Source organism: Manis pentadactyla, chromosome 7, assembly GCF_030020395.1.
Source record: "Manis pentadactyla isolate mManPen7 chromosome 7, mManPen7.hap1, whole genome shotgun sequence".
Lineage (NCBI taxonomy): Eukaryota > Metazoa > Chordata > Mammalia > Pholidota > Manidae > Manis > Manis pentadactyla.
This window is the reverse complement of record NC_080025.1, coordinates 17,494,924-17,518,824: the sequence shown is the minus strand read 5'-3', so window position 1 is coordinate 17,518,824 and position 23,901 is coordinate 17,494,924. Positions and strand designations below refer to the sequence as shown.

At 42.4% G+C, this 23,901-nt stretch overlaps 1 protein-coding gene across 8 annotated transcripts in view; it reads right to left on the bottom strand.

Moving 5' to 3' along the window:
• DLC1 (DLC1 Rho GTPase activating protein) overlaps window positions 1-23,901 on the bottom strand; it is a 333,929-nt gene that overhangs the window by 5,520 nt on the left and 304,508 nt on the right. For 6 of the 8 annotated variants that reach the window (XM_057505150.1, XM_057505151.1, XM_057505152.1 and 3 more), the window contains 9 exons: window positions 21,420-21,491; window positions 16,724-16,805; window positions 10,905-10,968; window positions 7,098-8,518; window positions 6,458-6,634; window positions 3,866-4,025; window positions 3,561-3,759; window positions 1,786-1,999; window positions 211-325 (listed from right to left, as the gene is read on the bottom strand). In XM_057505150.1, coding sequence (XP_057361133.1) covers window positions 211-325; window positions 1,786-1,999; window positions 3,561-3,759; window positions 3,866-4,025; window positions 6,458-6,634; window positions 7,098-8,518; window positions 10,905-10,968; window positions 16,724-16,805; window positions 21,420-21,491 — 2,504 coding nt within the window. The remainder of the gene's footprint in view (window positions 1-210; window positions 326-1,785; window positions 2,000-3,560; window positions 3,760-3,865; window positions 4,026-6,457; window positions 6,635-7,097; window positions 8,519-10,904; window positions 10,969-16,723; window positions 16,806-21,419; window positions 21,492-23,901) is intronic. The other 2 variants (XM_057505155.1, XM_057505157.1) reach the window with 1 other exon arrangement.

The window sequence follows — 23,901 nt, the reverse complement described above, 5'->3', positions numbered from 1 at the left end:
GAAGCAGGGTGGGCAATGCAATGCCTATTCCCAACAGAAGGAGGGGCATCTCTGTTCACTATGAATGGCAGCGTGAGGACACACACATCACCTTCATAAAAGCATCTATAAAGCTTATTCTTGTGTAACATGTTCATCACTGGAAAGTCACAGTAGGAGGGCAAGTGACTATTTACCCTTAACAAATAACCAGTTTTCCAAATTCCTTACCTGGAAAAGCTTCTTGCACTCAGCAATCATATGGGCCAGCCCTTGAGTGGCAGCAAGATTTTCATTCAAATCCTTCTGATCTGGTTTGCCCAGACTTTGTTTTCTTTGCATTACCCTACGTGGAAGAAGCAAGGGGGGAGAAAGATTCAAATATTTATACATTTTTAACCAATGCGTTGAGGAAACCCAAAGGAGAGAAAAAACTGTTTCAAGGGAGCCTATTTGTCATAATGGTTCAAGAGAGCTTTACTTAGGTCACTAAAATTTCTCAGGTTTAACAACAATGCACAAAAAACATGAAAGAGATTGTTTTCAATGAAATCCAGCTATTTAAAGTCATCAGTTAAACAGACTCCTGTTTAACTAGGATGGCTTGTAAAGTCTCTGCGAATGTGGTGGAGAGGAAGGCAGCTTCAAGGGGGTGTGGGTGGGAAGCCCTGGACAGTGGGATAAACAGTGTCGCTATTCTCTCTGGTTTAAATAAATAGGAGCCCCTCCTGAAGGTGAGGGAGAAATCTATTGTCTCCTAGAGGTTTTGTCTTAATCTTATCTGATCTCTCTCTTCTGCTCACCCTTAGTTCTCTACCCATTAAAGCTGGAATGCACCAGCCAATGACTAGAACTAGTTAAAAAGGATATTTAAGCATTGTATGGTTGTGAGAAGCAAGGCTGACTTCACCTAGTACCACTAGGACCCATGCCTCTAGCTAAGAAATATTGGTACAGTCCCTTTATTGCTCAGGAAAGGAGTCGACTGGATGGATCTGTTACGTGGGGTGAAGTACAGTTAATGACACCTCTTACACACACTCCACGAGGTGGTCTTCTTGTGAATGTTCACAGAAGTAAGAGGCTCCAACTAGCTTTGCCGTTTCCTCCTATCAGACATGTACTTAGTATAACTGACCTTCTCTGCAGCCTCACTTTCATCTTGTGGCGCAAAATCGATACTATCTTCCCCTCCCATGATTTTTATGAAGATTTAAAGAGATACTGAATGTCAAGGGTGTAGTCCTGTGCCTGGACGGAATTAAGGGCAGAGCAAACATTAGCCTTTGCTATCTTACACATTCCTTGATTTCTTTTGCAACCACTCCCATCTTGTCTACATCTAAGGAGAAACTGCGAACAACTGGCTTAGGCCAGGTCCTAACTTTGAGGCTCAAAGTTACACCCACCTACTTCCTCTCACCTTCTGGCGAGGCCAAGGGCATGGCTTTGCTGACCGCTGTGCAGAAGCCAAGGCAGCAGGGCCCTTGTCCCCAGCCCAGTGTTTTAGGTGAGCAAATCCACTGAGTCTCTGCTGGCAGCAAGTGTAATCACGACAGTGTTGCCAAGGGCATGGGGAGGATGGGGGTAAACACTTTTTTTTACAATCGTGCCATGGCAAAGCACGATTCCAAATCTCTCTCTCAAAACCTGGTGACTATAGACTATCTAGGAAGTCACACCCTGGGGCTGTGAAGGAAGGAGGTCAAACTGCTTTCTGCTGGATTCAGGAATGGATAGCTGGGAAGGTGGGCTGCCTGGGTCCGAAGGAGAGAGCATGCGTGTGCACATCTCAGTGGACCGCACCTCGGAGAAGAATTCTCTCTCTTCAGGGTGTTGAGGTGGAAAAGGGAAGGTGCTAAGCACACGGCCAGGTTGGTGGGAGTCATCTGGTTTTCCTTCACAGCTGCTGTGACATCGCTCAAGAAGTAAAGGAGCGTCTGTAGGACTTCGCGGTTCTCATCGGGCAGGAGCATAATGGCGGCCTTGATCGCCTGGAGGCGCTGGTCCTTGGGCACATCTACACAAAACCAGAATTTCCCCCATCAACTCAGTGATTTTCCACGTACATTGCAGGGAAGGGACCCAAAGCAAATATCGACATTAAAGACCTCAGCCCACACTGAACAAGCACTTGGAGAAAGTGTACTTGAGGTTAATATGGAAGAAATCAGGGATTGCTACCAGCGTCACTACCCTCAAGTATTTCCTGTCTGTGGAAGAGGTAAAAATTGTTAAACACCTACAATGCCGGTATACTCATAAATCCCACTCAGGGTTCCACTCCCGAGCATGCCTGCTCTTTTGGTTTACGGAACAGTGTTTCTTTCCTAAGCACTTTTTAGAAATCCCTGGCGGACCGTTCTCAATTACTGAAAAGATTATACACTTAATTTTTTACGTTTCAATGAAAGATCTTATTTAAAATATGTACAAGAGGATACGGACGGAGATTTCTTAGCCTTCCTATAAAATGTCCAGTATCTCTGGGGAATTCCATAATTTTAACTGTGCACTCCATTCTTAAAATGGGAAAAAGAAGCTCCTAAAATATTCAACTTTCACAGCAGATATATTTAATGTGTAATTTAAGTTTCAGAAAACATACTGAGGGGTAGGATAAAACTGCATGCTTGAGAAATAAGTCCATAGAATAATTTACGTGTAGAGAATGCTGACCCGAACCTGCAGGTCTCTTCACCAGGCAAATCTTTCTTTTAAGAGGCAACGTGGTGGAAAAATCATGTCACTCAGATGCAGCTCCATAGGACGAACTGATTAAACAGCTCCGTGGTTACAATACATAACAAATACCTTGGTGGGGGAAAAAGTGACCTGTGTTTTCATAAAATCTGAAAGGATGAAACAAATACTGAAATAATCCAGACCAACTCCACTTCTCATAAAACAAAGTCCAATGTGCCAGTTCTAAAGACAATTTGAGCACGAAGAGAAGCGCTGTTACATTACTCTGTGGTAATACCACACGGGGCCAAGAAAAACACAGGCTGTAAAAGCCATAATCCTGATCTTGATCATTAATTTAGACAACTGTTTGCTTTAAGCTTTACTTAAAAGTGAGGAGGGCATGGGCATTGTTTTCCCAAGTATTTCTGGCAGAAGCTGAGATGAACAACAGAAAAAAAGATTATTTATTCATTTTACAGCAAGATAAAACACACAGGCACCTGTGACATTTTAAACACAACAGTCCCTGCTGGAGAGATGCGAAGCAACTGAAATCTCCATAGAAGAGGTGGAGAGAGATCTTGGTACCGGCTCTTTTAAGCATCTTAAGTAACACTGTTCTAGAAACATACATACGAATGAGCTCCTGGGTCAGAAGATAAAAACATACAGCTGATTCAATAATTAGCGAATGATGAAAGGGAAATGTATTTTTGTGTTCTTCAACAGATACACAGAAACCTGTTCCACAAACAAGGAGTCAAGGAAGAAATTTAGGACATGAGTTTCCAAGAGGTTGTCCTGTGGGTCCTGAAGGGAGAGGTCAGAGGAAGCTAGTCTTCAGCTGGCTCCCCTTTTCCCCACCACCAATGTTAGGATCAAAGAGCACTTACACTGGTAGATCTGGAGAAAGGTTTCTGAGAGTTTGTTTGTCATTAATGGCTCAGGAAGGTCTCGAAAGTACTGCTTCAGCATGTCTGCCACATCGTAAGCAGACTGCCCTTCATAGTTGACACAGTCTATGGCACTTTCATTCATGTGGCGCAGAGTCTGGATCCGGGATTTGACGCCCGATTTTCTGAAGAGCCCAACCTGTCAGAAGAAAAACGCTAAGTGTTAAGATGGAATCGACATTTTCCCTATAGAACTGTAGGAAGCAGCATGCATCTGAGTTCCCATGACGAAGTGGGACTCTCACCTGGTCCAAACAATGGTTGCGAAGGTAGCGCATGGCCTGCTGGATGCTTTGGGGCAAGGGCTGTCCAGTGCGCTGCACATTGACCGTCAGAGGGACCCCAAACACATTTCGGTCCTTGTAGTCTGGAACCTTGATCCTTTTCATGAACTTGGGCACAGCCCTATTTAAAGACATTGAGAGTGGGAGATACATTTACTTGTCTATAGGTCAACCCGGTGGGCTCTAGTTCCATGCTAATAAGGTGGTTATTTAAATTAAATTAAATACCATTGCAAATTCAGTCCCTCAGTTGTATTAGCCACAGTTCAAGCTCTCACTAGCCACCTGTGGCCAGCAGCTACCATCTTGGACTGTTCAAATACAAACCACTTCCGTGATCACAGACTGTTCCACTTGGTCGCACTATTCTAGATGTCCCAGGCTGGAGATTCTCCTTCCACTGTGAACTCTGAGAATTGCGTCTGTATGCTTAAGGGAGCTGATGCGTTTCCTTATAAAATGATGATGTAGGAAGGAAGAGACACAGAATACAAGATTCAAGACCCTAACTAGGTGTTTCATGACAGAGTTTGGAAAACAAGTCCGTATTTGAACTGAAAATGGACATGAATCATTTCTGAGTTCTCCATGAGATCCCAAATATTTAGGGTAAAAAGCTCAGGTCGTGCTGGATGAGAAAACAGCAAATACATGATGTCAGCCTAGCACAATGAGAACCACCCCCAGGACCCAATGGTGGGGGCCACACTAATGACCTCAAGTCAAAAAAAAAAATTCTCCTGCTGATGACCCTGGAGAATGAAACAATCTTTAAGTTTCTAAAGGGAGATGGAAAGAACAATGACGGTTTTGTGAGCCTACCCAGGCTCCCTGGAGTCCTAAAACCAGGTCCAGACCCAGCAGTGTAGGCAGCAGCAGGAAACCAATGTCAGGCGCTTAACGCTGTCAAGCAGAAATTTCAGCTCTGCAAGTGACCTCTGAATGCAACAAGAAAGGGCAAGGCTGAACAGGAAAAGAACTTTGTGCAGAATTGCCTCTTACTCCATGGATCCCACAATGAGAGGCTTTTACGTTTGGTTTTGACTCACTGGAAAAACTGACCAGAACTCAAGAAATATTATGGACTTTCAGATTCTTGAGAGTTTGGTGGCAAGGGAGAAGGCAACTCAGAAAAGAGAATTCAAAATATGTACTTCTAAATAGCCATTGGGGAAAATATGATGGTAAGCACAGAGGAACACTGCAGAGGACAGACCATCTTGACCTTTGAGAGCTTACCAACAGCCATGAAATGTTACTGTTTACAGCTCCAAGAAAGGTAAAACTGAAGTGCAGAGCCAAATTTGTATTTCCATACAGTTAAGTATATGGTATCACGGCTGTAAGTGTGCATAATACTCGCTTTGTTGGGGGAGAAAGCCCAGTGGTGGAATGTGCAAAGAACACATTACGACCTCCACCGAGAATCTGAAGCATGTGGGATAAACCGGTCAATACTTATTTCTGTCATCCAGAACAAACAACTTCTGTATTTAGCAGGGCTCACATAATAACAGCCTTTGAACAGGAGGTGCTTTGATGCTGAAGTTAAACTCACTCTGAGTCCTGAGCAGAGGAGGAGCAAGAGAGAGGACGCTACGCTGCTTTGCTGATGACGTCAAGCATCTCTGGTTGGCTAGCGCACCCCTAATGAAACGGGCTGCTTTTGTAAAAGGCACTAGTTGTAAAAGGCACTTTTAACTGGATAATTAACACTCAGATTAGTGAAAAGACCTAAGGATACCCACTGCAAAATGAGCGGGATGTCAATCTGTAGACATGTTTCTGCTGTGCGGAGACAGTAGACAAACCAATATATGTGCACATTAGGTCATATCCATGACCCAGGCTGTCCAGTCGTCTACATCTCATGTTATACACATCAAGGGCTGTATTTTCTAAAGTAATTGTGAACAGTTCATCCAATGAGTGTTTTCTTCACATATATTTTAGTGTAGTGAATTCCTTAGGTTTATTATTCACTGCTTAAGTCTGTTGGAAAAAACATAATCGAAACTCTCTATCTAGCACAGGCAGATTTTTAAGTGATGCTGAAAATATGCACATCAAATATGATTTCCAAAACATACTTGGAGAGGGTTATGAGGCCAGGTGCTGTACATCAAGCACTTTGGAGTTGTTCTTCTAACATCGTAGGATCTAAACATTTTCCCTCCTTCCTTCCTTCCATACATATGACCTGAGATGGTACACACATTTACCTATGGTGGGCTGTTCCTGCCGCTGCAAGGAGGTGCCTGTACGATGCACTGGGAGAGTGATGCATTATCCCCACTGACCAGCAACTTGTCACTCGGTGAGCTGAAAACTCACTCAACCAATCCTGCTGGGCATTCCCTAAAACTAGATTGGCTTATTTAATGAATAGGCGGGATTCAGTGTGGCTTCAAGAATGCAGGGATGGACTGCATTAGGATGACAGACTACAGATACTCATAAAGGATAGAACTGTCCTACTCTCCATGCTGGGACAGCCTCTGGAGCTGACCAAAACCGTTTTCATTTAGTTCACCAAGCGGCGTGATCCCTCACCAGCTAAAGCCATGCTTGTTGGACGGCGTGTGCTTCTCCAGTAGGGCGGTCAGCTTGAGCAGTGAGTACTTCTGCAGCAGGTTCATCTGGGCCACAGACTGGCAGCTGGTCTGCAGGGACACCGAGTTCAGGCTTGGCCGATGGGAGCTCTGGAAACTGTGCCATCGCAGCCTGTGCCTGTGGGGGAAGAGAGGGGAAGGGCGTGGGTACAAAAGCTTTGCAAGAGGTACTCGCAAAATCGGCAGTGGGCTGCCCACTGGCTTCTTAGCGGAAGCACTGAGAGGACTCAACTTCCATTCCACGCTATTTTCTCTCCCTGTGGTAAATATACATACCATAAAATTTACCGTCTTACCCATCTTTAAGCGTACAGTGGAGCGGCATTAAGTATGCTCGTGTTGTACAACCATCACCACCATCTATCCACGGAACTTATTTCATCTTCCCAAACTATTACTCTGTTCCCATTAATCAATACCCATTCTTGTTTGTATGGTAGGATTTTCCTGGTTTGTCACTTAGGAACTCACATGGCGCTGAATGCCGGACTTCATCCGGTTTCCCCCGCATAGTGGGTGGAAGTGGCCCTCTTTCTGGCCCCCCACCTCCCCCAGTCTGGAGGTGGAAGACCAGCTCTTACCTATTGGGCCTTGTCAGGGAGGCCCCGACCCCAGAATCCCTCCGTTCCGGGATGTCCGAGGGCTCCTCGGGTTCGTTCAGCGAGTTGCCCGTGCTGTCCAGGTCACTGGGTGTGGCTCGGTCATTGTCCACATCCAGGTGGATGTGTTTGGGAGAAGACGGGCACGGAGAGACCGAGTCCAGGGCTGAGTCGGAGTCCCCCTCATCGGAAAACTTCTCCGACCACTGGTTGACGATCCTCTGCATCCCCTTCACGTGGTCGAGGATGTCATCCAGCTCAGGGAAGATGTCCTCGTTCTCCAGGTCGGCCAGGTCACCCGAGCTGGAGTAGAGGATGGAGCCCGGCACGTTGTCGTAGATGCTCAGGCGGCTGCTCATGGAGCTGCACGAATTGCGTCTCTGCAGCTCCTTGGGGCTGCCGCTGCTGTTGTCCCTGCTCAGGCTGGTACGGCTGGGGCCGTGGAAGCTTCCAGTCCTCCAGTTCACAGAGCTGTTGTTCCCTGCGGGGGAGAAACTGCCGTTGGAGAGGGCTTTGGGGAACGTGCCGGGCTTGTGATCTTCCGGGATGTAGAACACAGTGTCCTCCGGGCAGCTCTCGCGGTTTTTAAAGTTCTGTTCCATGACACTGCTGATCGTGGACTGACGGAACGGGTCGAAGCCCTCTAGGTACATGCCCACCCGCTTGTTGCAGGCACTGAGGCTGCGGGTCCTGGTCACGGGGCTGGGCGTGCTGACGGCACTGCTGGTCTCAGACTGGCTGCTGCTGCTGGTCTGCGTGGAGTTGGACACGCTCCTCTTTCGTACCATGGGGACGTTAATGTGATTGCCGTTGAGGGCGGAGATCTCCACGCAGTTCAGCTGCTTCAGCCTGTCCTCGTCCATCCCTTCCTGCAGGATGGGCCCACTGATGATCAGCCCCAGCTTGGAAGGCGCCGTGTGCTTGCTGCGGTGCGAGCCCTTGAGCTTCAAGCTCTCCATGCGCTTCAGCAGACTGCGCGCTTTGGACTTGGGGTTCTTCTCGTGCCCTTTCATGCTGAAGCTGAAGCTGGACAGCTCCTTGGGAGAGGGCAGGCTGCAGAAGGAGTCCTCGGCGCCCACGAAGTTGCTGGAGGAGCAGACGCTGACGACTGAGTTAGTCCGGGGCGTGGCGGCGTCCCCGCCGTGGGGCGCGTGGCTGGGCAGGCTGCCGGTGCTGCTGAGGCTGCGGACGGAAGCCACCTCCTGGCGCTCGCTGAGATCTGTCAGCATGCTTTCGTGGCTCGTGGCGTTCTGCAGGTGGGCATCGTCTGGGGACCCGGGCACTGGGTCTTGCTTTGGAAAAAAGACATCAAACTCTTCAAGGCGGGACCACCTCTTGCTGTCCCTCTGGAAAGTCCATTTGCCGCTTATTGCACAAGGCTCATCCTCATCTGAATCCTCACTCTGCAAAGACAGAACGGAGGCATTAATCCATTGGTCTGGGCAGAGGGCAGTGAGCGGGGCAGCACTGAGGGCCGGAGGCCCAGGACATTGCTCATAATATGCCATGGGTGGTGCTCATTTGCCCTTTACATCTCTATTTTATTATTTTTTAAAATTACAAAGATGTATGTACAGACTTCAACAAGAAGCCTGACCAAATGTTTTGAGCTAAAAAGGAGTTATTTTCTGAAAACTCTGGGATCTATAGGCTGCCCTTTAATTGCTCACAGAGGGATCCTCTGCAATCTGTGAAAATTCCAGGCATGCAAAATATTCCGAACTGGACTCAGCAATGGGTAGGACTCTCTCTGGTCTGCCTCTGACTCTGCTGTCTGTTGACAGAATGTGTTTGTATTCCTTTTTGCAATTAGAAAGGTAGTTTTCAAACACTAGGTAGTGTGGTAACTAAAATCTCTAGCTGTCCTAAAGGTTTATAAGACCTAACAGCCTAATGGGGAAGCAAGCCAGGTAAGCCCTCCCATCTCTTCAGCCAGATACTCTTTAGCCGCTTACCTGCTCTATTTCAATGCCTCCCCTACCAGACACGATGTCTAGAGTGAAGGCCACAAATGTCCTGTGAAGTTTCAACCTGAGACATGCTCCAGGCAATTTAACAAGGCTTCACGGATACCTAGTCGTGGCAGCAAACAGCATTTGCAGATGCTACGGATCATCTTTGCTGATTGTGCATGAGTTATGGGCAGGACACAAACTACTGCATCTGAGCCTTTTAGGCAGGATATCAAAAGACATGATTCAGTAGGATGCATATGTTTCCCAGTGGTGTGGAAAATATCATATGACCCGTGTTTCACAGGATAATGAGTTGAGAGCTTTGGTGCTGACTGGTGGACTCCTCTCCACAGCTCAGTGGGTGCTGAGGTTCCAGTTCATTTGTTTAAAAGGTTTAACTCCCCCAAGAAGGCAACTTGTTGCAGGTCAGGGACTGTAGGATAATTAAAATCGGTACTCTGAACAGTCAGAAATATGTTCTTTGACCAAACTTATTCCTGTTTACTCTAATTTGTGACACTCACTCCCAGCACTACACCCACCTCTTCTCCTAAGGTCTCATAAAAAGGTCTGCACATTTCATACACAGAAGAAAACACCATCCAATTCAGTTATGTGCCACCATTTCACTAGAATGTGTGGGATTTCTTGCCCTCCCCCTTCTCTCCCCCAATTCCTTTCCTCCCTCCAAATCTCTTATTATTCTTCAATATCTCACAAAAGCCAGTCTTCCCTGCCATCTCTGCAGCTTGGAAACATAGTTACTGCTATATATGGGAAGGCAGAGAGCTCCTACAATTTCAGCTTTAATTTCTATAGGGAGCAATGCAAAATCCCCTAGGATTCCCCAAACCTCATCTTTTCGTTATGTAGTAGGCAAAATAATAGATGATTTGTTCAGATTGAAAACAGTAGGAAAACTCATAGATACAGAGAATAGACTGGTGGTTGCCAGAAACAGGGGTGAGGGATGGGTAAAATGGTGAAGGGGTCAAAAGGTACAAAAGTCCAGTTATAAAATAAGTAAGTCTGGAGATGTAATGTACAGCAGGGTGACTATAGTTAATACTGATTTGTATATGTGACAGTTGCTAAGAGAGAGATCTTAGAAGTTCTCAGCACACAAGAAAAAAGATTTTGTAACTATGTAAGTGGTGGATGTTACTAGATTTACTGTGGTGATCATTTTGCAATATATAAAAATATTGAATCATGCTGTATATCTGAAACTAATATTATGTTAATGTCATTTCTATCTCAGTTAATAAAACCAGGGAAAACACAATTTATTAGCTGGCTGAAACTTTTGGTTTCAACTATATAAGGCTACATGGGCTTTGGTAAATTTGACTGGATTATAGCATTAAAAATTCAGATGTTTTTTGAATAATCATATCTGACTTGATTGTTTATAGTTCATGATGCGTGATCAAAACTGAAAGTTTCTGTGATATGACTGCCCTTGCACTGTTCACCATGTAAGAACTTTCTCACTATGTAAGAACTTGTTCACCATGTAAGAACTTGTTCGTTATGCTTCAGAAGATTGGAGACTGTTGAGAATTAGGCTTGGGGTTGATTAATGATTGTGCATTGAGTCCCCTATACAGAATTTTATTGTTGTTAACAACCATTTGATCAATTAATATGAGAGATGCCCTCTCAAAAAGAAAAAAAAAAAAAAAAGAATAAACAAGATTGGTAGAAAAAAAAAATTCAGATGTTTTTGGAACAAGCACTGAGCATTTGGGAAACAAAACCTCTTCCAAAACACATGGCCCAGCTTTCGTTCTGCCCCTTTCCCTCTCATCCCTCTCATGCATTATATACTCACTCTCTTCCGATGAGGACTAATTTCCAGCTTCATCACCGCACATTTGTTCAAAGTATTTAGACGCCTACAGAGCAAAGGAATAACATTAGCAAAGTATGGAACCACTGCTGGATGGATAAATATTTTTTTCCAAACAGCTGACACGTTTAATGAGTTTCTTGGAATCCATTAACATAGGTAATTGAGAAGAGTATTAGAAACCTCTTTAAAACATGAATAGCTTAAAAATACCTTTATATTTCTTAAGTTTTTTCAATTAATTTAGTATGACTATTTTATAGTAACATGACACACGGCCCTGGCACGGTCAGGTACCTGTTCTCCACAGAACAAACAACTCCCAGTGCGGACATGTACTGTGCCAACAGTCCTAGGATGAGCTGCTAGATAACTGCACACAGTACCAAGAAATAAAAGCCGGTGACCTCTCCTTTCACAGAAAAAGAAACAGCGACAAGGAGCCAGAGTGGTTGGTGAAATATACTGTATTTGATCTCAAATCACAATTCAAATACCAAAAGAAAACAAAATTTAGTTGTCTCCTACAAAGAATACACAGCCTTCTAAAAATTTAGGTTGTTCTTGTACAGAAAGGAAATTAAGAGCTTTAATACACAGTTCTTTTTACAACTTTCTGTACAGGACAGAATAATGTTTGGTAAAGTCACAGCAGTAATGCAAATGAGCATTTAAAAAATGTGTATATAGTAGCCCCAAGGGTCGAGATCTTTAGGCTTCAAATACAAGCATGAAAATCAGATTCTTTTTTGGAACAGGAGTCAAATTTTCACTTTTTTCCCCCCACCCTTGTGAAAAAGTAATATGAATTTTAAATCAGGGAAATAATTTAGTTTTGTTGAACATGAAATACTTAAAAAAACAAAAACAGAAAAACAATCTCTCTGGGAAATAAATAACTGAAAAAAGAAACCCTTTATACATGCAGGAATATATATAAAAATATACAAAAGTGGGAATTGATAGCCCTTCAGGCCCTGGGTCTTTCTAACATCTTCCAAGTGGTTATCTCTCAGTCTTCTGCTAGTGAACCTTTAGTGTATCTATTGTCTTCCGCCATCGGTGTTCCGGTTTTTCCTGTAAGTGTAATTCTTCCTTTCTGATAGGATAAGCACATTTAATTCACACAAATTCAAACTGACAGTGAGACCTCTTCCAGGCTTTATCTTTCTGATCCTGTTTCTTGCGACTTGTCTAACAACTCTGATGCATAGGGATAGAAAGTATTTTTGCCTGCTGATAAGCCTGCCTTTGATTTCATAGATTATGTGGTAGCCTGTTTATAGAATAAACAAAGATAACCCAGAGCGCCTATGTTCAGGAAAATTCTCCCTGTGGATGGGGAGGGGAAGAAAACAAATAACTAAGAAAAAGTTCAGACTTTAAAATGAGTGGGTGTCAGTCCCCCTCTGAGAGGCATACTTGAGTCATTACTTTAATGACTTATACCCACAGTGTTTTAGTTCTCAAATGTTCTCAATATTCAAAGAATCTGGAATACTTACAGTTAGTCTTAGGTCTGGGTTTCATGAATCAAACCTGTAATCAAATATCCACTGGACTTCATTTGGGCTGTAATGGTTGAATGGTGTTTATAACCAAGTTTACTAGGCAGGGAGGCCTACGGAGGAGGGGGAGGGGCTTACCTTACAGACTCTAGATTTGAGTCAAACAAAAAAGACCCAGGAGACCAGTTTTATGAAGGTCAGTGTTATCTTTTTATGTCAGCAGCACCAAGCTAAAGGCATTTCAATTTTAAAGCCCAAAAGTTGCTCCCTGGGGTTTCTGTGGGATTCATTTGTCCCCAGGACCTCCAAAGAATGTCTGCCAGTGGGACCTTACCCACTTAGAGAGGGACAGTACTGAAGTGGAGTAATAAATGGTCCTAGCCAGACCTCACATGTATTATTTCACCTTGGTGTGGCTATTGCTCCCAGCAACCCTATTGTGTAGGGATCACTATTTACCTTTATTTTGTAGATGAAGAAATGGGGGCTTAAAAAGGTCACTGATCCTGTCCAAGTCCACAAGAGTAAACCACGGTGGACCTGGTATTCAAACATGAGTATCTTCTGCCCTCTTTCCTAAAATACATGGTAATGATGTAATAAATAGGAGCAGCTAATATCCTAAGTAAGGTTTGTCCAGTGACAGGCAAAACTCTGGTGTCATACACTGTCTGCCCAGAAGCCACAGTCATCCCACCCCCCCAGGACCCTCACAGGGCTCAGCTCCACAGGAATGTGTCAATCTTATCTGTGGGCAACTTGTACCCGGCTCAGGTGGGGGAGGGAGCCCAAGGGTGGGCCATCAGCAATTCAAGGTTTGCTGCAGGGAATCAGAGGCCCCCTGATAAACGTAGAGCGGGCAGGCCTCTGGGCCTTTTTTCAAGATGAAAACAGGGAAGAAGTGTGAGGGGGTGACAAGAAAAAGGAACAATTTTCAAGTAAGTCAAAAACTGTCCCAATTCTAATGATATTTTCTTGAAATTAGTTCAATTGCTTTAAAACATCACTTGCTTCCCTTCTACTAGAACAGACATAGTAATAAAGCTGAAATCTTACTATATACGGCAGGTGCTTGACATGGCTTAGACATTTCAAGGGCTGTCTGACAATAAGCACAGACTGGAGAGGATAGCATGGATACGTATTTATCACTATACGATTATCACCTTATTTATGTAATACTTTGGTGTGTTTATAGGGAGAGTCAGTTGTAATCCCAAAGAAAAACAGCAACACAGAATATTTTTCAGAAGCTACAGGGAGACCAAGAACATTTTAGAAGGGGCATTCTATCCGAAGATGAGGTCACAGTTGGCATTATTATCTGTATATCCTTCAAGACAAGCAGATCACTCCTGCAGCATTAATACTGAATGTGACTCTCTATCATCTTGGCCTTCTCATCAGGGCTGGATTACACAGCAAAGCCAGCAAGACTGGGACAAAAGCCAACCTCTCCAAGGAAACGAATACATAAACCCCTTACGAATGTGCGTGTAGGAATGTTGGTTAGCAATCCGAATCCCAAAAACCTGGTAGTCCCATAATTGTAACTTTGGGTCATTACCAAACTTCCTATTTAAGATAGCAGCATGACCAGTCCCAAGGGAACATTAACCCTACAAGTCTTCCGCCTCAAGCAGACTATGTTCAAAGATTTGTTCCTACCCGATTTCTGACCGAAGGAGCTATAAATAAGATCTGCAAAGGTTACAGGTATAAGAACGTTTAATAAATCTTCAAGCAGAACACTAGTGTGTACATGGGGGCATCTGTAACATCTGTGTGTGTGTTTGGGGTGGGGGGACACAGGGAGGAAAGAACAACCATGTAAGAATTATTTTATTTAAAATAAATTCATTAAAGTTTTATTTTAAGTAAAAACATTAAGTATTTAATAATACTGCACTGAAGTAAAACTCTTTTCAACTGAGTTTTTGTAACTATATTATCATATATATATTTAAAATCAGCTGCTTAAAATATTTCAACAGGACAAAAGACAGAATTCTACCAGAAGTCTGTCAGTCTGGAGAGAATCTGACAAATCACAAGGCGAGATTTCAAACAACACTTCAGCTTCATGATTTGCTGGCCCTTCATGGGAAGAGGCCAGACAAGCAGATGAGAGGAACATCCCATAATCAGTAAACCATGCAGCCCCAGCTACTCTGCTGACAGCCCGGGGCCCACAGAGCATTTCAAAGGAAGATGCTTCCAATATACTGTAGATGCCCCCATCTTTTCCTTCAGGAATTTGTTTGGGCCTCTCAAAAGGAGAATCATCTGCCATGAGAACCGGATGTGAAGATGTGGATGATGTGCACAAGAACCTTCGGGTTTCCCGTGACCACTGAGTTGATAACCATTAGTGTGATTTCCGAAGAATTTCTCTTTTGAAAAGAAAACGCACTTTAAGCCTTTCTTCACATACGCCAATCTGGGAGTCACATTTGGGTCTCATAATTTTTAAAGCACACTGACGTCAAACCTCTGCGTTTCCTGCTCCGACCGCACCTGTGAGATGTCATTCTGTGAGGGCACCGAAGCTCAGTGAGCGTACACTGCAGGGTTTGCACACAGATCACGGTCTAGTTGTTCCTGAGGCTTTTGTTTTTCACAAAGGATTCAAGAGCACACATTTATTACCTTTAAAGGGAGGTAGCTTCTCAAACTAAGTTTTGAACTGATATTATTAAAAAAACCAAAGTGTTCAAGAACCTAATCATGACCTCCTAGGCTGCAGTGTTGCAGCGATGTTCCTGTGACCCAGGAATTCCTAAGCTGTTGCTGCCGTCCCGACGGCCCACTCACTAAGTGGCTTAAGATGTGTGAAATGGATCATCTGACGCAATGCATCAAAAGTTCCTAGGACACATCTTATGAGTGAGCTCATTTATATGCATTATCACCAGAGAAGGATTGAAAAATAAATTAATTCTGCCCTGCAGTTAAGCATTCAAGCATTTAAAAAATGTCTGGAGCAGTTTATATTCCAGATGCTGACTTCTTCCCTCCTAAACTGCATTCGTGACATTTTTTCGCTCCAGATGACATAGCTATGATATTATGCATGCAGCGAGGGGCTTGGAATTAGGTTTCTTTTCAGAAAACGTGGACATACCCTGGGCATTTCTAAGCAGCCATTTAAGTGGGTTTGAAAAGTGACAGTGTTTCTGTGGCTAATATGGCTTTTATTTCTCCTTACACTTTTTCAGACTCCATTCTAAACATCCTACGTACCTTTCCCTAAAACCACTACTTAACTTAGTTGATTCAAAAAAACACTGTAGTCCATAAGAAAGGCAAAAAAGCAGTACTTTCACAGAGCCACCACTGCTTTCTTTGTCTGAAACTGTCGTTCTACCTTAACGATGTTTTTCCAAGTTACAATAAATGCTGAAAATAAAATGAAATTTATTTCAATTTTGCAATTAAATCAACATATGAATGTTGTCTCTGTATACTTTTCCCCCCAGCATGTAGCCTTTATGGCTTACGGGTGTTGAGAGAAATTATAATGGATGAATAACTTAAAGATGAATAAAATGTCATGAAGAATTTGGAAGGATTATCAGTGTTCCATTACTGTCTGCCACATGTTTTATTATTTTTGCTTCACTAAAACCTACCAGCTATTCCTAAGCCCAAAGACCTACTCGCATAGTGAACAAGAAATTCTGACAGTTTATTCACATTCCACACCAATGCTCATTTACCACGTGTCTACCGTATGTTAGTGGCTGTGCTGAGTTATTTTATAACCTTATTTAAGCATACTGTTACTACTTTGTACCTGGAGAAGCTGAAGAGGTTGAGAGAAACTTTTCTGAGTTCAAACAATGGTCTCCTGACTCCAGAATGCTGGGACTCCCCTGCACCCCACTTAGTCCTCCAAACGTGTCATTTCCATTCAATGGAACAGCAGCTTTGACTCTGTTAGGGGACCTGGCTGGGGCTGTGCAATTACAACGCCTTTTGAAAAAAACAACCCGGTTCCAAGTTCCCAAACCATCTGAATGTTATCTGTTTCACAGGCATATGGTATAAAATACAGAATGGTGCTCCTTGAGTACCTCCCTCCTAGGACAGTGCTATTTTAATGGCAATACTAAATATCAGGATTTTACCTATTTTAATGAAAAGGTTTAAATCACTATTTCCATTTGTTAACAAAGTCCTGACATAATTAATTTGAACAAAAGCAAATAAAACCATCTTGGTGGTAAGTACTGTTCTCTTAAAAAAGGACAGAGAAGAAAAAAAGGAAACACTCAAAATATTTCCACTTACCTGCATAAGGCCTCAATGGCATCTCTGTCCAAAAAATCATGTTCTCTCTTGACCAAAGAAATATCAATGGGGAACAGGAGATCTATAAGAAAAATAAAAACAATGACATTTATTGAGCACCTAAGTTTTGGTTAACCTAGCCTAGTTTAGCAGAGGGAAACAAAGTAATGTGTTGAATACCTACTGTGCACAGGATACCTCATTCCCTATCAAGTGCTACGGGAGAATGAAGTAACTGAAGACAATTCCATTGGAATCTTAAAGAAACTTAGATTTAAAGTAGTCTGCAGACTCAAATATTTGTTCCTATCAAAGACAAGTGGTTCAAAACACCATTCCACCTTCAAACAAAGTAATAGACCTCTGCTATAGATTATAATTTAAACATGAATGAATATCAGAAGGTGCTCCCTTTTAATGTGACTGGTTTTTCCCTGCTCCCGTGCATGTCTTTGCCTACATTTAATCAGAGAAGAGGTCATGGAAAACTGGGTGAGAAAAGATCCACAGAACAATGGCAAGTGGTAGTGAAGAGAATCTAACCGTCTGCATGACATGAAGTGCTGAAGAGAATTCAGGATACATTATTTTAAAACAAATATTAGCACTTGCATATGGCTTTTCAGGAGTTTATATAACTCCCCCTAGCACAAAAGGCCAGCTATCAAGCCACTGTGGAACAATAGAATCCCAAATCCCCTATCAGTAGAAGAGGTCAATACTCTTAGAACACTTAAGAGTTATATCAGAACAGAGAAGAGGTGGGTGGGGAAAGTCAATTCAGTGGAAGAATTCCCTTTTCTATCTATTGTTGATAAATACATCCAAGAAGAGCAGGGAGGTGGGCAGCCAGCACTACCACTGTGGAGGTTTACAGCAGCTCTGGAATGGCCACCAGATAAAGCAAGTCGTTCCCCTTTGGAGTTCCAGCTATTAAGGTAAATAATGGACCTTCTCACAGAATACTTATATGAGTAAGAGTCCTTCCGTGCAACTCTGTGGGTCATGAATGGGTGAGATAAGCCAGCACAGAAGGAAGCGAATGTTACCAAAACCAAAACAAACAAACAAAAAGACACCTCTTTGGCTTCTGAAATGGCTAACATTGCATCCTGGAAGAGACGGTAGTTATTGATAGTTCTGGAAATCTGAGTAATTAGTAATGCTCTGGCTCTCTGATTGACAGGGAGTACATGGATGTTTGTTCTTACTTTTTAGTAGTCATCTATTTTTTAGAGATAATACTTATGAGCACTTTTTTTTTTTTTTACAGTGTTGAAAACTAACATGAGCGTTGTAGTCTGTTCATTTTTCTGAAGACCAGAGGTAGGTTACTGATACTGTTCCCTGAAGGAGAACACAGGCAGACGAGTAAAGTAGCAGCAACCCAAGGATTTATGAAGAAATACAGGAAATTCAGTACTGCGGGATCACATCTCTTTATCAAGTTATAGACCAGTTTCCTAGGCAAATGATTAGTGGAAATCCATTAGTGCAGATGAGAGGCTTAAGGTGAATATAGACTATTAATACAAACAAGGCAAGCTGTAAGGCTGTTTGAAGGTGGTGGCGCTGTATTTCACTGTAACAGACATCAAGAACTCCAAGTATTCAGTAATAGAGCTGACCATTTTCTCTTACTTGCCTAGACTCTTTCTGAAGGGACTGGCTTTTAAAAGATGATGGTTTATTGATGTATAGAAGTTCTCAGCGTTCTTCAGGATAGGATTTAAATTTCCAGCTTGTGTTTAAGGGCAGGAAGTATAAATTGCCAGGGACCAAAATAATACTAAACAGGAAGACAAGGAATGTGTGGGTTGGTGTGGCGTGTAGGCTCACACTGCACGGAGTGGCGGATGAAAGGGGGGAAATCATAGCCCAGAACAATATACAGCATACCTCAAAAGCAGGCTTATGCTTTGAAATACTTAATGAATGTGAAGAGATCCTAAAACATGATGTACGAAAATGCAGCCTGCATTTTAGGATTTGGAAAGAAGTAAGAGAGAGACAGGAACTGGCTCTAAGCAAACATAGCATCCCAAGAAAGGGCTGCTTGGCAGCAAGCGAACACCAAAAATGGACATAATTGAAGGAAACTTAATTCCTAAACAGGAGAACAAAGGGAACAAAAGAACAGCAATGTTACTGCCACTGCAAAAGCAATTATCTCTCCCCATCTCCAGGAGAGCTGTAAATTGAAAATTCAACAGAATGCTGGTCTCTCATCTCCTGCCTCCTGCCCCCACCACAGTCCTACTGAAAGACAGAGATACGCTAAATGTTAATAGGTCAAAATTCTCTCCTTAAGAGAAGATAAGCAACTCTACCATAGTAAGTATGCAAATTAACCAAATGCCTGTAAAAAAAAAAAAGAAAGAAAAAGGAACTGGAGATGTTCTCTGAAATGGAAGAATAGTAAAATATTTTTCATAGTCTACCAATAAAGTAATTCTGAATCCATCTTCATGGTAAAATATCACAACAGTCAATCTGGGCTGCAATAAGGAAGATCAGATATAGTAAAGGAGGTAATGAATTAATTAAGCTCAGTGACCTAGGGAAATAAAAAGACCTCTATGATTTCTGGGGAGCCCAGTTTGCTTTGGGGCGTATTCCCCCATTGGCTTCATATCCTTCAAGGCTATCTGCTGGTCACATCTAGCACCTCCAGGCTCACATATGTAGCCATTCTTAGCATGGGCTCACGAGATTTCACTCACGTTTTATAAGGTTGGTAATGACCACTAGCTACAACAGAGAGCCTAGTGCCATTGCTTCAGGACACAGTCTGATGGTCATTATCCTAGAAGGACGGAAGAGTAAAAGACATGTCTTAAAATCTTTATTTGCTGTGAAAAATGTTGAACATTCGTGGTAAAAATATTTAAGTGCTGTCATTTCAACTGGATCTTCTAGAGATTTAGTCATACGGTGGCTAACCATCTGTTAACATCTCCTTCCTTCTTAAGTGATGAAAAAGATGTATTTTTAAAATGTACATCAACCAAAATTATGCTTGCTTTTCAGATTCTGGCAATCCCTTAAAGGTCTTCTTTGAGGTTTGAAATAGGTTTTATTTTATAAACTATGAAGTGGGTACTATAGTGTGGGGTGTCCTGTTGGTACAGATTTAACAGTGGCTTGTTCTGAATTGGATGGATGAAGGAATGAATTAGTGAGAGACACCATGTAGAGCCCACATCTCAGTAGAGTTGAAGAAAGAAAAAATGCGCAGGTGTGAGGAAGCCCTGGAAGTTATTTAGTTTATCCAAATTTAGGAATCACTTCACTATTCACCCAACCTTTGCTTGAAAAATTACTCATAAAATGGAGTTCGCTGGTTCATAACTGTAATTTTTTTATAAATGATTTCAGATGGCACATCATGAAACTCCTGTGTAAACAAACAGCCTGTTCATCTCACGGTGCACGGCCAAGCCCGACCCACACCCAGCCAAGGCACAGAGAAGGAGCAAGACCCCAGGAGCTCTTCATCTTTGGCCTCGGCATCTAAGTGGATCCTGGGGCACTGATGACAAATGATGGAGTAAAAATTCAGCCTTGATCTTGATTTTTTTAAAAAGGTCCATTTTCCTTAACTAAAAAATTGTTTGCCACAGAAAACATAATATTCATCAAATGACAACCTAAACAAAGTGGGAAGCCTAATTACAAACCCAAAGAAGGTATCTGTAACACATGGCCAACAAGGGCTTCGTACTTAGAATAAAGAGCTCTTACAGATCATTACGAAAAGCACTGTCAACTCAGGAGAAAAATGGGCATGAGACATGTCACAGAAGGGCAAACACATATGGCCAGGTGATAGGAAGAAACGTATATGATCACTAATGATTAGGGAAATGGAAGTCAAAATCTGTAAGATACCATTTTATAACTATTTGGCAAAAACTGAGGTCTGACAATATCAAGTTTTAAGAGCCTGTGGACAGACAGGATCTTTATATATTACTGGTAGGAGTGAAAAGTGGTAGAGACACTTGAAAAATTTGCATTGTAAAACTGAAAAAATACATATTTTTTATTACCCAGTAATTCTACTCCTAGGTATACATTCAGGATAAAATTACTGCACATGGACCACAAGAGAACAAGAATGTACAAGAATGTCTGTAAAGCTCAGTGCACAAGAAACAGCCAAAGAACCCCCAGTCAGAGTGTGGATGTGAATAAACTGGTTTATCCACACAATGCGGAATCACGCAGCAGTGAAACTGGGGGGACTACAAGGACACAGTGTAGAAGAATCTTAGTAACATTATAACCAGTGAAGAAGTAAAATCCCACAAGACTACATAGTGCATAAAACCTTTTCACATAAAGGTAAAAACAGCTTTATACAAAATACGTATTTTAGGACAATGCAATAAAACCATAGACGAGAAAAGCAAGGAAATGATAAGCAGAGGTTTCAGGATGACAATTACTTTGGGCGGGGGTGACAGAGGGCACCGAATGCGAGAGCTCGTGGGTGCATTGTCATCAAGGTCCTGGCCTTGGTTCTGAGTGGTGGGGGGTCTCAGCACCTTGCTACGCTGCTTCTTTAATGAGATATTCAGATAAATAATAAAATGTCTGAAAATGAATCATACATCAATAATATCATGAGCCAAGGATATAATTAATTATGCCATCTAACCTACCAACCAATCGAATGGCCTTCTAGGCTCACCTTCGTAAAGCTGTGCGTACTGAGGGAAACCTGTTGCCCGTAGCCAATCGCAGGCTTCTTTGGCTTCAATTTCTAGAATAGACCAGAAGAAAGACAGGAGTGTTAGTAATATGTACCTCAGCATGCTTCTTCTTCCGTAATAAACCCTGGTTTTGTTATACAGGAAAAGCATGATGTCTGTCGAAAACAGGTAAGTCAGAAAAACAAAACAAAACTAGAAAACCCCCAAAACCCCACTTAACCCAAATGCTTTAAAATGGTGTGCACTTTTCCAGCCTTTTAAAAATGCAAATAATTATTCACGTTTCCTTTAGAGGACAAAACAAACAAGGGGTCCCAGCAGTAAGTTACTCTGTCTTCCGGTTCCGGTTCTGGTTACAAGTGATTACAAAAACAGGGTATAATGAAAAAGCTGAAGAGGGATTAAATAATTAATTTTAAGCCTGGATGGTCTAACTTGGTTTACTTTTCACATCAATAAAAGGCCATGAAGTACATCTGCCCCCAAAGTAAGAGAACTAACCTGACCCATGGAACAGGCCCCCTGCCACCCAGGAATGCGGGAAAGCCCCAGGGCCTGAGACCCCGGGCCCTTAGGTGCACCCAGCAGCCGAGAGGCCAGGCTGTCAGGTGACCTGGAGGGCATTAAGTCAATAAAGCCCACAATCTTGGCAGGCTGAAACCCCTGATAAAGCTCTGCTTCCCTGTGGTTAACATTTTGTAGATGGTATTGATAAACAGAAAGGCCAAGGGCAACGGGACTCACTGTGTTCAAATTCACTCAAGCACATATTTACAATCCCGTTAAAACTGCCTCCCAGAGGAGGTGGGGCCCATTCATTACTTTCTCTGTTCGCCCAAAGAATATCCTTTCAACTATCTTCCCACCTTCCTCAGGCTCTTAGAGTGCTGAGGCAGGTAAGGCTATTCACTCATTTATAAATGTCTCAAGATTGCTTAATTTATTCCAGACTAAAACCATCCTTAAGCATCTCTCCTCTGAGCCAGACGGGAGGCAGATAATCCACAATGTAAGTATACATATCTTACTTTTGTCTAGTAACTTTATGGTATCAATGCTTTTTTTTTTTTTTTTTTTTTTTTACCTATTAGTTCATGAGTTTCTTGGTCTTGGAGAAAAGGTGGTTAAGAACACAAACTCATTAAAGCAAGTGGGCATGTCCTTATGCAGTGTGCCAAAGAAGAAACAGCGTGCTCTCTCCCGGGGAGCTAGTTAATACCCACACTAAAAACAGTCATGGCAGGAGAGCGCAAATAAACGGCATGGCAAAGTTTATTTCCATGAATCTTTTCAGTGTAGCAATAAAAGTAGCCCTATTAAATAGAAGTATACAAGGTGCAGGACTGAATTCAGGGCTGAAAGATCAAGTTGATATAAATGTGTAGAATCTCAATGTTAGCACTGAATAAAAGAATATGTAGAATTGCCCAATGTGAATTATTTGTGTTTAACCTTTTTTCATGTAGTTATATTCAAACCTTGTCTCAGAAAGGAACTAAGGAAACTAAATAAAATTAAAAAAGAGACATTATTAGAGAAAAAAAGTATCTAAAAGCTCAACATGTTAAAGAACTATTTTTTCCTCTAAGCTCTGTGGCCCCTGCTCAAAGAGAGATAGGGAAAAGAAAAAGGCTGTGTGTTTGTTTTCAAAAAATATTATAAACAACTCACTTCTGTCTCTTTAGAGGTTATTTCCACTGAACAGACTATTAGACAATGAAAAGTAGATTGTTAAAAGCACATGTGCCTGCTTTCCTAGAATCTCACTTAACAAGTGGTGACTAAATACTCGTAGTCTCCCCTTTTTGGACACCTTTTTTTGACCCCATTCAGACATAACAGGTCAGCACAGGCACAAAAGCCGCAATCAGAGACACCTCACCAGCCAGGGCCACCTTTTTACAGCATGTTCCAGATTTTCTTATTGCAATGGCTTCATGGCTGGAGGCACAAAGGTGGTAGGGTATCATTTTTTGAAAAAAACCTTTACATTTATTTACAAAATACAAAGGGTGGTCACATACATCACCCGCTTAAGGCCACATGGGACTTCACGGACACTCAAATGCCTGCTTTTGTCACTCTCTTACTCACTTTCCACCGCTAAGAAGGTGAAATGCCCCCAAATGACCAAAAGTTGATCTAAGAAGCTGTGACCCAGCAGTCACTCTTCTTAGGGCCACTTGGTTGGAAATAAATGACATAAGCATGTGAAGTCTTGCTTCATCAGCAGGTAATTTACTTAGAGGCTCACTGGCTCCAAAGCTCTACCTTTAAGGACTGCAGAGATCCAGTCATTTACCCTTCCTCTCCCTTACCCTAAAATAGATGAGGATTTCTTTCATTTAGGAATGAAACCACAGGAAACAGACAAGCCTGTATCTATTTTACATTTAAAAATGCCCTCTCATGAAAACTTAGGTTCATGAAAACTGCTGTTTCTGTAGAAATTAGAAAATT